At 41.2% G+C, this 16,744-nt stretch overlaps 1 protein-coding gene across 1 annotated transcript in view; it reads right to left on the reverse strand.

The window, feature by feature from the left end:
- The window catches only part of LOC124151931 (protein mono-ADP-ribosyltransferase PARP14-like), a 35,753-nt gene that overhangs the window by 6,189 nt on the left and 12,820 nt on the right, over positions 1 to 16,744 (reverse strand). The window contains exons 9-11 of the mRNA XM_048389696.1: positions 4,442 to 4,588; positions 3,374 to 3,568; positions 226 to 398 (exon numbers count right to left, since the gene is read on the reverse strand). Of these exons, the coding sequence (XP_048245653.1) occupies positions 226 to 398; positions 3,374 to 3,568; positions 4,442 to 4,588 (515 nt within the window). The remainder of the gene's footprint in view (positions 1 to 225; positions 399 to 3,373; positions 3,569 to 4,441; positions 4,589 to 16,744) is intronic.

Raw genomic sequence — 16,744 nt, forward strand, 5'->3', positions numbered from 1 at the left:
AGAATAAGTCTTCAACAACCCATGCTTGCCGTAAGAGGCGACTAACGGGTGGTCAGGTTCGATGACTTGGTTGCTGCGTGTTAATTGCGTGGATCGATGCTCATGACGTCAATCACTGGATTGCCTGTTCCAGACTCGATTATTTACAGACCGCCGTCATTTAGCTGGAATATTGCTAAGTGCGGCGTTAAACAACAAACAAACGAATATTAAGGGGCATCTTACGTGATCGTAAGTGATATCCCGCATGCTTTGCTTGAGCTTTCTCTCTTTAATAAGAATATGCCAACTGGACTGTAGATTTTCAATGCACCGATCTATTTTATCGTGATCAGGAGACGTGACACACACAGTGAACTCCTGGACAGCTTCCTCGTGGGGCTGTAATCTGTTCCGCACTGTAACAATACATAGCATGGTCAAATAATATGATAATGTGTCTATTGTGAAGGCCCCACAACCGTCCCGAGGATTCCAGGAAGAATAGGTCCCCAGTTCCCCTTGCTTGTCGTGGATCGGGTCAGGCTCGGTGATTTACTAGATACATATCATGGCGTGTATTAGGGCATATGTTTACAAACCACATCGTTTCGTGTAAAGCAAAGCAAATTTGATGCCACAGTAAACCTAGCTGTACAAATTTATGCCCTTATACTTATGCCAGTATTTTATACCCGTGACTCATGCTTGCCGTAAAAGGCGACTATGCTTGACGTAAAAGGCGACTTACGGGATCGGTGGTCAGGCTCGCTGACTTGGTTGACGCATGTCATCGATCCCAATTGGGTGGATCTATGTTCATGATCTTAATCACTGGATTGTCTGGCCCAGACTCGATTATTTACAGACCGCCGTCATATAGCTGGAAAATTGTGCAGCGTTAAACAGCAAACCAACCAACCAACCAACTCTGTCAGCATCTTACAAGGACTTGTTGGTTCCACCAAAGTGGTAAACGTCTACAGACAGTGTTATCTTGGTATTCCCTGATACATAGGTAACTGAATACTTTTTGTATATGTGTTCAACCGAACTCACTCAATCTGGGAGTGTCAAACAACAGAGAGGTGTATACATGTCGTGATCACGTTGGTGTAGATCTAACTGAAGTGTAGATCTTGCTTACTGCTTTTCAGCGGTCAGATTTTACCCAGTGTCGGTGTGTCAGCGTGACTGTCACTGCTGGTTTGGCTTATTTTGTTGTCGGGTATCCTGGGTGCTAATTGTTTAACGTTACAGCTCAAATAACTCGAGAGGACAATATCCCCTGGTTTTAAAAATATATCAAGGCTAAACGTGTAATGGGCTTGACCTTCACTCACACCATACGCTCAAAGCTGGCCATCGAGTGGTCATTTCTGAAACGGCATTGGTGTTGGCTCTTAGTAACCGAAATAAAGGACATTTAACAATGTTCACTCGCATTAGTAGCTTGTTTTTGCATGATACGTTTAAAGGTGGCACGGGTGGCCCAGTCGTCTAAGGCGCCGCAATTCGCTGTGCAGAGTTGCGTCCCTTGGGCACGCCAGAAACCTATGATTGTGGGTTCGAATCCCGGCTCGCCCCGATTATGTTTCTAGGTTTGTCAGCTCCATACCCGTGCTCTTGGGTTTCACCGAAGTGGTAAACGTCTGAGACCTGCATCACTTCGGTCTTTCCTCCCACATTAAGCTGACACGCCGTGATATAACTGGAATACTGTTAAAAGCGGCGTTAAACCCAACTCACTCACTGATACGTTTAAGAAGATGTAGTGCTGACGTGTGCAGCCATGGATTTCCAATGGAGTGAGTATACTGTGTTGAGTTGGGTATTCTTGTTACACTTATCTCAGTGGGCTAAAATCGTCATCAGTCCGGACTAGTACAAGCAGACACACACATGCTCGTAGCCACATGAGTGCAGTAATCTCGGACGCGAAGCCGTCGGGTGGTCATTTCTGAAACGGCATTGGTGTTCTATTGTATCGTATTTCAGCACATTTTACTTTAAGCATTCCAGCCTTATGACTCGATGACTATCTGTAGGTCAGGATATGGTTGCAGTCAGTCGTGAGACTCAACACGGACCTAATAACAGTCCGTGGTTAGATAACCATGCATTTGTCGGCGCCATAATGTCTGTCGTTATATGGCTTGACAGCAATGTAGACTTTGATGTTAAAACACTTGATACCATTACATGCTCGAAGTGTGTTAATTATTAACCCCTGTATCCTCTCCATAATCAGCAATGAATGCATTTAATCTACACTGCACAGTATCGTATTGTTAACTGAGCACATCCTGGATGTACGTATCGAGGCCAGAGTGGAGGGAGTACAAACGTGTGATCGCGAAGAGCTTTGACCATCATACTGCAACTGGTTCATTCGTAATGGCAACACACATCTATATATGTTTGGAGAACGTAGAGAGCATCCTAACATCTTTTTCCTGAAATGCACACAATGTGATATTAATAATAATAATAATGACTTGAAAGTGAGTGAGGAATTGAGTTAGGTTTATCGCCGCTTTGAACAGTATTTCTGTTATATTCCTGCGTGTCAGCTTGATGTGGGAGGAAAACGCAAAGTGATGCACACCTTTGATGTTTAACACTTTGGTGAAACCCACGAGCACGGGTATGGTGCTGAAAAACCTAGAAACATAACCGAAGCGATCACAGGTCTCCGACACTCCACAGGGACGCATTCCTGCCCAGCGACTTCAGACGCCTGAGGTGTCTGAGCACTGTTACGTCTAAGGATAAATAATGTTCAGATTTATCCTGAGCAATCTTGGAATTTACACTTTCTCGGATGCCGGCTAAGGAGTTGCAGGCTTGCTTACTGTCTGTCAGTGGTCAGATTTTACTGATTGTCGCTAGGTCGGGCTCATTGTCACTGCTGGTCAGGCTTCTATTTTGTCGGGTATCCTGTAACTAAATGTTTAATCTCTGGTGCTATAGTTGTACATGTGTGAGGTCAATGCTTAAGTAGCGCATGGAATTTTATGTCAAGATTGTACGTCCCACACGGTTAGAAACGCGATGGATGATGGATGGATGGATGGATGGATGAGTGGATGGATGGATGGATGGATGGATGGATGGGTTGATAAATAATGCACGTACAAAGACTACCTACCAAAGATCTTCCTTGTCGTCTCATTGTACACAGACTTTCTTGTTTGGTTCGATTTGAAGATTTCAAGACATGAGATGAGTTCACATTTCAAAACATACACGAGATTAAATTAGATTTCAACTGAAGACTCAAATGTCACATTAATCCTGATTTCAAGTCTCACGCGAGATGAGTTCACGTTTCAAGACTCACATGAGATGAGTGCAGAATTCACATGATATGAGTTCAGATTGCAAGACTCACATGAGATGAGTTCATCTGTCTCGCCCATCTGCTCCATTGTCTTCAGACGTAGTAGGACCTGGACAAAGTCCTGTATGTTCTCTACAGCCAGTCTAATGTCATTCAGTGGATGATCTGACCTCCCCCTTTCGTCAGAGAACTTGACTATGCCATGATACAGGGACCTGGCCCAACATTCGTCTGCACTTCCATCAACTGTAACGGTTTGAAAGAGAAATATATCAGGAAGTATTACACAAATTTCCAATGATAGATTTCCTGTAAATATAAAACGTCAAAGCCAGAGAGTAACCAGTCTCGATTATTTGCCGAAATAGACTCCACTGGACGTGAAAGACAAACTGGTGATGGGAACTATATGAATTGTTCACTGAAAGTCAGTGGTGACACCAAGTTTCGCGTTCAGGTCATGCTCTACCGGTAGCCCTGGGCACAATTTGCATACATAATGCCCTTTCAGTAACCATCATAAATCACTGCTGAGTCAACTGTACGATTCTGACTAAATCATACGCATGTGTTTATGAATCACTATGAAATAGGGATGGTACCAGGTGTTCGCGAAAAGGTGAACATATCCTGCCCCACCGGTGGTAGCCGTCACAAACACATGCAAAGGCAAGTCATTGTTCACCTGAATAAACAGGGGAGTCAAAATAGGGACATCAGTTTGGTCACTCCTGTGTCAAATTAGGAAATGTTCTCCTTCTTCTATAAAGCTTTTGAAAGCTGCACTAAAGCAATGATTGCTCCAACCCTGACAAACCACTTTTGAACACGGGTCGTTTAAAAACATTTTTGTGGAACGAGCATGCTCTATTGTACCTCAAAAGTTGTGTAATGTATTATTCAACTTGGTAAAAATAGTGAGAAATACGTTCCGTTTAAGGCTTTCTTGGACCAATAAGAACTTGTCTATTAACGGTTCAATTATTGTTGCATTCCTACAGAGTTGTTCCCTTATTTCTTGTCATCAGTACAGTGACTGGAACGAAATACTCACTCATGTACATCTTCATAGCCAAGTGTATCTCAGATACTCAAGGTCGTGTTCTATCTCTGCCCTACCTGGTCTAGTGTATGACATCACCACTGACTGCGTCTGCCTTTTCTTTGCCTCCATAAGACAAGACCAGATATTCTCAGGATCATCAAGATAGATCTGTGTCGACTTCCTATCAGGAGTCCGCTCAAACGTGTTCTTTTGCGTTGAACCTTTAAAACATAAATGTATATATGAGGTAGTCAGCATTTCAGTTAAATCATGGCGTGTCAGCTTGATGTGTGAGGAAATCCCACAATTTACCACATTGTTGAAACCCACGAGCAATTTTATTGTATTGACAAACCTAATTCGCCCGGTTCGCCAAAATTATGTTTCCAGGTTTGTCAGCACCATACCCGTGCTCGTGGGTTTAGCCGAAGTGTGAACGTCTGAGACCTGCATCACTTCGGGCCTTCCTCCCACATTAAGCTGACACACCGTGATATAACTGGAATACTGTTAAAAGCGGCGTTAAACCCAACTCACTCACTAATTTACTGTGGATACCACGCGGACATTTTAATATGAACAAGAGATATTTTAACTTATTTTATTATAACTTATATAACTGATTTTACTTATCAAAATATGTTTTCTTCTTGAAAGAAAACGATCCAAGCAGTACCACAATCTTCAATAAAAAGCAACCTCCAAATATTATTCATATTATGTACCATGCATCTAGGCACCATATCACAAAACATGAAGCCAATGAGTGAGTTAGTGAGTGAGTATGGTTTTACGCCGCTTTTAGCAATATTCCAGCAATATCACGGCGGGGGACAACAGAATCGGGCTTCACACATTGTACCCATGTCGGGAATCAAACGCAGGTCTTTGGCGTGACGAACGAACGCTTTAACCACTAGGCTACCCGACCGCCCCCATTAAACCAATGAAATAATACATAGAAATATGTTTTATAAGTACTGAGTTATGATTTAAGAATCAGATATATCTCAACTGACCATTTCAAAATATGCCTCCGATGAGTGAAAAAAACCATAGAAATTGAAACAGCATTGTTATTGTTGCCAGGTGTTATTTAAAAAAGATGTTAGGCTCATCGTTTTAATAAAACAATATATATCTGGATTTCCATCTGTATCTGAAACAATATCTGGACACCATACACAATTCCAGCCGCGCCACCACAGCCCACCCCAAGAATAACAAATGGTCGGTCATTAAGATTGACGGGATCTTGTCGCGTCAGTGAAAGGTACTATCTCGAACAGGAAGTAGGCCAGAAAGTGTTATCAATCGTACCTACACCGTCATATGCATGATCAGTTAAACAGGAAGATAGTGATAACATGGTCGGTATAGTTGTCCTGAAACCATCAGGAAGTACTTATAGTGCCCTCAAGGACGCCCTCCACACGATGATGTCCATTCTGCATGTAGCGATTGTATCACTGATAAATGATTAGGTAGAGAAGCATCCTCAAAGGGACACTCAAAAGCTGATGTTTCGTACCCTTCGAAATACTGGACCTAACAGGACTTATCAGACAATTTCAAGCCTTGATTCTTTCTTGGGTAAAATGAGCAGGAAACACCGATTTTTCGAATTTGAAAAAACGCCACACTCAGCAATATTCCAGCTATATAACGGCGGTCTGTAAAAAACATCGAGTCTGGACCAGACTTTCCAGTGATTGACATCATGAGCATCGATCCACGAAATTGAGATGGATGACATGCATCAACCAAGTCACTGAGTCTGACCAACCGATCTTGTTAGTCGCCTCTTACGACAAGCATAGTCGCCTTTTACGGCAAGCATGGGTTGCTGAAGACCTTTTGTAACCCGGATCTTCACGGGTCGAAATTGGGAGTGAGTGAGTTGAGTCTGGAACAGTGTTTCAGTTATATCACGGCGATCGTGTTGTGTAACACTATAAGTATATATCAGAGACCCCTACGTATTAAGTGAAACTGAAGGCGAATGTCATATCCTATTTATATGTCATGCCTTCACTAATCTTCGACAAAAGTTTATACTTTCTACTTTTAATACAGCACTGTGACAAGAAAGCCCTCTAAGCGCGAAAATACCATTGATCAACGTTCTAAGTATGAAGCTTTTGGTAGATTTCTCAATATGTTTATTACGCAATTAAATGACACCTGTCGCTTCATTTATGATACACTGCATATTTTTTTGATTAAATACGATGTATCTACCATTTCTTATGAATACTTTATGAGTGTGAGTGAGTTGGGTTTAACGCCGCTTTTAACAGTATTCCAGTTATATCGCGGCGTGTCAGCTTAATGTGGGAGGAAAGCCCGAAGTGATGCAAGTCTCAGACGTTTACCACTTCGGTGAAACCCACGAGCACGGGTATGGTGCTGACAAACCTAGAAACATAATCGGGGCGAACCGGGATTCGAACCCACAATCATAGGTTTCTGGCGTACCCAAGGGACGCAACTCTGCACAGCGAATCGCGGCGCCTTAGACGACTGGGCCACCCGTGCCCCCGAATACTTTAATATGTAAATGTATATGTATTATATATATTATTGGTGCATTACATGCTATTGTGGATATGAATTATGTTCGTTTGGCAAATATATATAACAGTAAGGTTTGGGTGTGAGAATGTAGAACGCCACTTAAACATTATACATATCTAATCTGATCTGACAGTTGAGTACCACGAACAATCGTAGGATACGAAGAGCGTGCTCTTGGTGGGGGGGGGGGAACACCTGGCACATCACTGTTTGAAACAGCACTGTTTCGAGAACACCTGGCACATCACTATTTGAAAGAGATTCATAAACACACGCCTTTCATACAGTCGGATTCGTACAATAGAGTCTGATTGTAGCAGATATTTCTTCCGATTATCGAAAGAATTTTGTTGCTTATATTGTCATATCACAATTTGGAAAATAACTGAAAGAGAATGCGACGTATGCTGAAGTACTTTAAGGAATCCAGGAACGATAAATATATAAAAAGAAAACACTTGTATTTAATTGTTGATGAGTGAATGAAACGATTTTACGACTATAATCGAGCCTCGTCAAGGCGGGGATATACACAGTTGTCATAATACCAATATGGGAATCGAACCCGGGTCCTCAGGGTGACGATTAATACCATACACTCTGAGATATAGGAAATCACATCAAACATCAGAGGGAAATCATATCAGCAATGATTAATTCTTTGCACGTGCGTCACGAATGTACAAGCTAGAACGATCAAATCGCACAAAATACAGCACGGTCATCGAAGCACGAGGTGAAACATTCTCATATATTACGAATGTACTTCTTATTTCCGTGCAGCATAATTGTGTTGTATTTAGTTTCATTCATACATTGATATAGTCTAGATTTTAGGTTGTATTTTAAATCTGGTCACGCAGTATTTTATACCCGTGAAGATCCGAGCTAGAATAGGCCCTCAGCAACTCATGCTTGTCGTAAGAGGCGACTAACGGGATCGGGTGGTCAAGCTCGCTGCGTTGGTTGACGCACTTCACCGTATCCCAATTGCGTGGATTGATGCTCATGATGTCAATCACTTGATTGGCTGGTCCAGACTCGATGACTTCCAGACCGCCGTCATATAGCAGGAATACCGCAGATTTCGGCGTCAAAGAACAATCAAACAAACGCAGTATTTTGCTGACTAGTACATTACGAATGTCCAGTTACGTGTGCGTTACGTGTGAAGTTTGACTTAAGTAGGTTTCACTCTGCCACCAAATACAACTTTAGAGTTATAACCCTTATCCCAATCTTAAAAAACAAGTCTCATGATAACAACCAATGACTGGACTTGTCCAGAGATCCCGCCGCATGTCGCATAGACGCTACTCTATGTGTACCGTGGATGTGTGGCGGCATGTGATACGCGTGTCACGGGATGTACGTTGCTACTCGTGTCGCACGCACTGCAGTTATCACCATATGAATTGCACCTTCACAATCTCAATCTTACCTGAGAGAACAATGTTCAAATTGATGGCCCAGAAAGATTGCAAATTGGTCTCCTGGGTGAAACTGGATATGAAACTCCCTTGTGAAATAGGCTTGTATTGTCATGATAAGCCAGACATGTGAAATAGGCTTTTGTTAGTACGATGTGTTCAGCTGTGAAATAGGCTTGTGTGAGTATGATGTGTTCAGCTATGAAATAGGCTTGTGTGAGAATGATGTGTTCAGCTGTGAAATAGGCTTGTGTTAGTATGATGTGTTCAGCTGTGAAATAGGCTTGTGTTAGTATGATATGTTCAGCTGTGAAATAGTCTTGTGTTAGTATGATGTGTTCAGCTGTGAAATAGTCTTGTGTTAGTACGATATGTTCAGCTGTGAAATAGGCGTGTGTTAGTATGATGTGTTCAGCTGTGAAATAGGCTTGTGTTATTACGATATGTTCAGCTGTGAAATAGGCTTGTGTTAGTATGATGTGTTCAGCTGTGAAATAGGCTTGTGTTAGTACGATGTGTTCAGCTGTGAAATAGGCTTGTGTTAGTACGATGTGTTCAGCTGTGAAATAGGCTTGTGTGAGTATGATGTGTTCAGCTGTGAAATAGGCGTGTGTTAGTATGATGTGTTCAGCTGTGAAATAGGCTTGTGTGAGTATGAGGTGGTCAGCTGTGAAATAGGCTTGTGTTAGTATGATGTGTTCAGCTGTGAAATAGGCATGTGTTAGTATGATGTGTTCAGCTGTGAAATAGGCGTGTGTTAGTACGATGTGTTCAGCTGTGAAATAGGCTTGTGTTAGTATGATGTGTTCAGCTGTGAAATAGGCTTGTGTTAGTATGATGTGTTCAGCTGTGAAATAGGCTTGTGTGAGTATGATGTGTTCAGCTGTGAAATAGGCTTGTGTGAGTATGATGTGTTCAGCTGTGAAATAGGCTTGTGTTAGTACGATGTGTTCAGCTGTGAAATAGGCTTGTGTTAGTACGATGTGTTCAGCTGTGAAATAGGCTTGTGTTAGTATGATGTGTTCAGCTGTGAAATAGGCTTGTGTTAGTATGATGTGTTCAGCTGTGAAATAGGCGTGTGTTAGTATGATGTGTTCAGCTGTGAAATAGGTTTGTGTTGGTAGTATGTGTTCAGCTGTGAAATAGGCGTGTGTTAGTATGCTGTGTTCAGCTTTGAAATAGGCTTGTGTTAGTATGATGTGTTCAGCTGTGAAATAGGCTTGTGTGAATATGATGTGTTCAGCTGTGAAATAGGCTTGTGTTAGTATGATGTGTTCAGCTGTGAAATAGGCTTGTGTTAGTATGATGTGTTCAGCTGTGAAATAGGCTTGTGTTAGTATGATGTGTTCAGCTGTGAAATAGGCTTGTGTTAGTATGATGTGGTCAGCTGTGAAATAGGCGTGTGTTAGTATGCTGTGTTCAGCTGTGAAATAGGCTTGTGTTAGTATGATGTGTTCAGCTGTGAAATAGGCTTGTGTTAATATGATGTGTTCAGCTGTGAAATAGGCTTGTGTTAGTATGATGTGTTCAGCTGTGAAATAGGCTTGTGTTAGTACGATGTGTTCACCTGTGAAATAGGCTTGTGTGAGTATGATGTGTTCAGCTGTGAAATAGGCTTGTGTTAATATGATGTGTTCAGCTGTGAAATAGGCTTGTGTTAGTATGATGTGTTCAGCTGTGAAATAGGCTTGTGTTAGTACGATGTGTTCAGCTGTGAAATAGGTGTGTGTTAGTATGATGTGTTCAGCTGTGAAATAGGCTTTTGTTAGTACGATGTGTTCAGCTGTGAAATAGTCTTGTGTGAGTATGATGTGTTCAGCTGTGAAATAGTCTTGTGTTAGTACGATGTGTTCAGCTGTGAAATAGTCTTGTGTTAGTATGATGTGTTCAGCTGTGAAATAGTCTTGTGTGAGTATGATGTGTTCAGCTGTGAAATAGTCTTGTGTGAGTATGATGTGTTCAGCTGTGAAATAGGCTTGTGTTAGTACGATGTGTTCAGCTGTGAAATAGGCGTGTGTTAGTATGATGTGTTCAGCTGTGAAATAGGCTTGTGTGAGTATGATGTGTTCAGCTGTGAAATAGGCTTGTGTGAGTACGATGTGTTCAGCTGTGAAATAGGCGTGTGTTAGTATGATGTGTTCAGCTGTGAAATAGTCTTGTGTGAGTATGATGTGTTCAGCTGTGAAATAGGCTTGTGTTAGTATGATGTGTTCAGCTGTGAAATAGTCTTGTGTTAGTATGTTGTGTTCAGCTGTGAAATAGGCTTGTGTTAGTATGATATGTTCAGCTGTGAAATAGGCTTGTGTTAGTATGATGAGTTCAGCTGTGAAATAGGCTTGTGTTAGTACGATATGTTCAGCTGTGAAATAGTCTTGTGTTAGTATGATGTGTTCAGCTGTGAAATAGGCTTGTGTTAGTATGATGTGTTCAGCTGTGAAATAGGCTTGTGTTAGTAGGTTGTGTTCAGCTGTGAAATAGGCTTGTGTTAGTATGATGTGTTCAGCTGTGAAATAGGCTTGTGTTAGTATGATGTGTTCAGCTGTGAAATAGGCTTGTGTTAGTATGATATGTTCAGCTGTGAAATAGTCTTGTGTTAGTATGATGTGTTCAGCTGTGAAATAGTCTTGTGTTAGTACGATATGTTCAGCTGTGAAATAGGCGTGTGTTAGTATGATGTGTTCAGCTGTGAAATAGGCTTGTGTTATTACGATATGTTCAGCTGTGAAATAGGCTTGTGTTAGTATGGTGTGTTCAGCTGTGAAATAGGCTTGTGTTAGTACGATGTGTTCAGCTGTGAAATAGGCTTGTGTTAGTACGATGTGTTCAGCTGTGAAATAGGCTTGTGTGAGTATGATGTGTTCAGCTGTGAAATAGGCGTGTGTTAGTATGACGTGTTCAGCTGTGAAATAGGCTTGTGTGAGTATGAGGTGGTCAGCTGTGAAATAGGCTTGTGTTAGTATGATGTGTTCAGCTGTGAAATAGGCTTGTGTTAGTATGATGTGTTCAGCTGTGAAATAGGCGTGTGTTAGTACGATGTGTTCAGCTGTGAAATAGGCTTGTGTTAGTAGGTTGTGTTCAGCTGTGAAATAGGCTTGTGTTAGTATGATGTGTTCAGCTGTGAAATAGGCTTGTGTTAGTATGATGTGTTCAGCTGTGAAATAGTCTTGTGTTAGTACGATGTGTTCAGCTGTGAAATAGGCTTGTGTGAGTATGATGTGTTCAGCTGTGAAATAGGCGTGTGTTAGTATGACGTGTTCAGCTGTGAAATAGGCTTGTGTTAGTATGACGTGTTCAGCTGTGAAATAGGCTTGTGTGAGTATGAGGTGGTCAGCTGTGAAATAGGCTTGTGTTAGTATGAGGTGGTCAGCTGTGAAATAGGCTTGTGTTAGTATGATGTGTTCAGCTGTGAAATAGGCTTGTGTTAGTAGGTTGTGTTCAGCTGTGAAATAGGCTTGTGTTAGTATGATGTGTTCAGCTGTGAAATAGGCTTGTGTTAGTATGATGTGTTCAGCTGTGAAATAGGCTTGTGTTAGTATGATATGTTCAGCTGTGAAATAGTCTTGTGTTAGTATGATGTGTTCAGCTGTGAAATAGTCTTGTGTTAGTACGATATGTTCAGCTGTGAAATAGGCGTGTGTTAGTATGATGTGTTCAGCTGTGAAATAGGCTTGTGTTATTACGATATGTTCAGCTGTGAAATAGGCTTGTGTTAGTATGATGTGTTCAGCTGTGAAATAGGCTTGTGTTAGTACGATGTGTTCAGCTGTGAAATAGGCTTGTGTTAGTACGATGTGTTCAGCTGTGAAATAGGCTTGTGTGAGTATGATGTGTTCAGCTGTGAAATAGGCGTGTGTTAGTATGACGTGTTCAGCTGTGAAATAGGCTTGTGTGAGTATGAGGTGGTCAGCTGTGAAATAGGCTTGTGTTAGTATGATGTGTTCAGCTGTGAAATAGGCTTGTGTTAGTATGATGTGTTCAGCTGTGAAATAGGCGTGTGTTAGTACGATGTGTTCAGCTGTGAAATAGGCTTGTGTTAGTATGATGTGTTCAGCTGTGAAATAGGCTTGTGTTAGTATGATGTGTTCAGCTGTGAAATAGGCTTGTGTGAGTATGATGTGTTCAGCTGTGAAATAGGCTTGTGTGAGTATGATGTGTTCAGCTGTGAAATAGGCTTGTGTTAGTACGATGTGTTCAGCTGTGAAATAGGCTTGTGTTAGTACGATGTGTTCAGCTGTGAAATAGGCTTGTGTTAGTATGATGTGTTCAGCTGTGAAATAGGCTTGTGTTAGTATGATGTGTTCAGCTGTGAAATAGGCGTGTGTTAGTATGATGTGTTCAGCTGTGAAATAGGTTTGTGTTGGTAGTATGTGTTCAGCTGTGAAATAGGCGTGTGTTAGTATGCTGTGTTCAGCTTTGAAATAGGCTTGTGTTAGTATGATGTGTTCAGCTGTGAAATAGGCTTGTGTGAATATGATGTGTTAAGCTGTGAAATAGGCTTGTGTTAGTATGATGTGTTCAGCTGTGAAATAGGCTTGTGTTAGTATGATGTGTTCAGCTGTGAAATAGGCTTGTGTTAGTACGATGTGTTCAGCTGTGAAACAGGCGTGTGTTAGTATGCTGTGTTCAGCTGTGAAATAGGCTTGTGTTAGTATGATGTGTTGAGCTGTGAAATAGGCTTGTGTTAATATGATGTGTTCAGCTGTGAAATAGGCTTGTGTTAGTATGATGTGTTCAGCTGTGAAATAGGCTTGTGTTAGTACGATGTGTTCACCTGTGAAATAGGCTTGTGTGAGTATGATGTGTTCAGCTGTGAAATAGGCTTGTGTTAATATGATGTGTTCAGCTGTGAAATAGGCTTGTGTTAGTATGATGTGTTCAGCTGTGAAATAGGCTTGTGTTAGTACGATGTGTTCAGCTGTGAAATAGGTGTGTGTTAGTATGATGTGTTCAGCTGTGAAATAGGCTTTTGTTAGTACGATGTGTTCAGCTGTGAAATAGGCTTGTGTGAGTATGATGTGTTCAGCTGTGAAATAGTCTTGTGTTAGTACGATGTGTTCAGCTGTGAAATAGTCTTGTGTTAGTACGATGTGTTCAGCTGTGAAATAGGCGTGTGTTAGTATGATGTGTTCAGCTGTGAAATAGGCTTGTGTGAGTATGATGTGTTCAGCTGTGAAATAGGCTTGTGTGAGTACGATGTGTTCAGCTGTGAAATAGGCGTGTGTTAGTATGATGTGTTCAGCTGTGAAATAGTCTTGTGTGAGTATGATGTGTTCAGCTGTGAAATAGGCTTGTGTTAGTATGATGTGTTCAGCTGTGAAATAGTCTTGTGTTAGTATGATGTGTTCAGCTGTGAAATAGGCTTGTGTTAGTATGATATGTTCAGCTGTGAAATAGGCTTGTGTTAGTATGATGAGTTCAGCTGTGAAATAGGCTTGTGTTAGTACGATATGTTCAGCTGTGAAATAGTCTTGTGTTAGTATGATGTGTTCAGCTGTGAAATAGGCTTGTGTTAGTATGATGTGTTCAGCTGTGAAATAGGCTTGTGTTAGTAGGTTGTGTTCAGCTGTGAAATAGGCTTGTGTTAGTATGATGTGTTCAGCTGTGAAATAGGCTTGTGTTAGTATGATGTGTTCAGCTGTGAAATAGGCTTGTGTTAGTATGATGTGTTCAGCTGTGAAATAGGCGTGTGTTAGTACGATGTGTTCAGCTGTGAAATAGGCTTGTGTTAGTATGATGTGTTCAGCTGTGAAATAGGCTTGTGTTAGTATGATGTGTTCAGCTGTGAAATAGGCTTGTGTGAGTATGATGTGTTCAGCTGTGAAATAGGCTTGTGTGAGTATGATGTGTTCAGCTGTGAAATAGGCTTGTGTTAGTACGATGTGTTCAGCTGTGAAATAGGCTTGTGTTAGTACGATGTGTTCAGCTGTGAAATAGGCTTGTGTTAGTATGATGTGTTCAGCTGTGAAATAGGCTTGTGTTAGTATGATGTGTTCAGCTGTGAAATAGGCGTGTGTTAGTATGATGTGTTCAGCTGTGAAATAGGTTTGTGTTGGTAGTATGTGTTCAGCTGTGAAATAGGCGTGTGTTAGTATGCTGTGTTCAGCTTTGAAATAGGCTTGTGTTAGTATGATGTGTTCAGCTGTGAAATAGGCTTGTGTGAATATGATGTGTTCAGCTGTGAAATAGGCTTGTGTTAGTATGATGTGTTCAGCTGTGAAATAGGCTTGTGTTAGTATGATGTGTTCAGCTGTGAAATAGGCTTGTGTTAGTATGATGTGTTCAGCTGTGAAATAGGCTTGTGTTAGTATGATGTGGTCAGCTGTGAAATAGGCGTGTGTTAGTATGCTGTGTTCAGCTGTGAAATAGGCTTGTGTTAGTATGATGTGTTCAGCTGTGAAATAGGCTTGTGTTAATATCATGTGTTCAGCTGTGAAATAGGCTTGTGTTAGTATGATGTGTTCAGCTGTGAAATAGGCTTGTGTTAGTACGATGTGTTCACCTGTGAAATAGGCTTGTGTGAGTATGATGTGTTCAGCTGTGAAATAGGCTTGTGTTAATATGATGTTCAGCTGTGAAATAGGCTTGTGTTAGTATGATGTGTTCAGCTGTGAAATAGGCTTGTGTTAGTACGATGTGTTCAGCTGTGAAATAGGTGTGTGTTAGTATGATGTGTTCAGCTGTGAAATAGGCTTTTGTTAGTACGATGTGTTCAGCTGTGAAATAGGTTTGTGTGAGTATGATGTGTTCAGCTGTGAAATAGTCTTGTGTTAGTACGATGTGTTCAGCTGTGAAATAGTCTTGTGTTAGTATGATGTGTTCAGCTGTGAAATAGTCTTGTGTGAGTATGATGTGTTCAGCTGTGAAATAGTCTTGTGTGAGTATGATGTGTTCAGCTGTGAAATAGGCTTGTGTTAGTACGATGTGTTCAGCTGTGAAATAGGCGTGTGTTAGTATGATGTGTTCAGCTGTGAAATAGGCTTGTGTGAGTATGATGTGTTCAGCTGTGAAATAGGCTTGTGTGAGTACGATGTGTTCAGCTGTGAAATAGGCGTGTGTTAGTATGATGTGTTCAGCTGTGAAATAGTCTTGTGTGAGTATGATGTGTTCAGCTGTGAAATAGGCTTGTGTTAGTATGATGTGTTCAGCTGTGAAATAGGCTTGTGTGAGTATGATGTGTTCAGCTGTGAAATAGGCTTGTGTTAGTATGATGTGTTCAGCTGTGAAATAGGCTTGTGTGAGTATGATGTGTTCAGCTGTGAAATAGTCTTGTGTTAGTTTGATGTTTTCAGCTGTGAAATAGTCTTGTGTGAGTATGATGTGTTCAGCTGTGAAATAGGCTTGTGTTAGTACGATGTGTTCAGCTGTGAAATAGGCTTGTGTTAGTACGATGTGTTCAGCTGTGAAATAGGCGTGTGTTAGTATGATGTGTTCAGCTGTGAAATAGGCTTGTGTTAGTATGATGTGTTCAGCTGTGAAATAGGCTTGTGTGAGTACGATGTGTTCAGCTGTGAAATAGGCATGTGTTAGTATGATGTGTTCAGCTGTGAAATAGTCTTGTGTGAGTATGATGTGTTCAGCTGTGAAATAGGCTTCTGTTAGTATGATGTGTTCAGCTGTGAAATAGGCTTGTGTGAGTATGATGTGTTCAGCTGTGAAATAGGCTTGTGTTAGTATGATGTGTTCAGCTGTGAAATAGGCTTGTGTGAGTATGATGTGTTCAGCTGTGAAATAGTCTTGTGTGAGTGTGATGTGTTCAGCTGTGAAATAGTCTTGTGTGAGTATGATGTGTTCAGCTGTGAAATAGGCTTGTGTTAGTACGATGTGTTCAGCTGTGAAATAGGCGTGTGTTAGTATGATGTGGTCAGCTGTGAAATAGTCTTGTGTTAGTAAGATGTGTTCAGCTGTGAAATAGGCGTGTGTTAATATGATGTGTTCAGCTGTGAAATAGTCTTGTGTGAGTATGATGTGTTCAGCTGTGAAATAGGCTTGTGTGAGTATGATGTGTTCAGCTGTGAAATAGGCTTTTGTTAGTATGCTGTGTTCAGCTGTGAAATAGGCTTGTGTTAGTATGCTGTGTTCAGCTGTGAAATAGTCTTGTGTTAGTATGATGTGGTCAGCTGTGAAATAGTCTTGTGTTAGTATGATGTGTTCAGCTGTGAAATAGGGTTGTGTTAGTATGATGTGTTCAGCTGTGAAATAGGCTTGTGTTAGTAGGTTGTGTTCAGCTGTGAAATAGGCGTGTGTTGGTGTGATATATTCAGTTGGTGAACTAGGATTGACGTATCTGTCTAATATACAGCTCATACAGTGTGTGTTTATGTGCGCGTGTGCGTGTGTGTGCGTGCGTGTGCGTGTGCATGTGTTTATGTG

The sequence above is a fragment of the Haliotis rufescens genome, unplaced genomic scaffold (assembly GCF_023055435.1).
Source record: "Haliotis rufescens isolate VD_foot unplaced genomic scaffold, xgHalRufe1.0.p SCAF_8, whole genome shotgun sequence".
Lineage (NCBI taxonomy): Eukaryota > Metazoa > Mollusca > Gastropoda > Lepetellida > Haliotidae > Haliotis > Haliotis rufescens.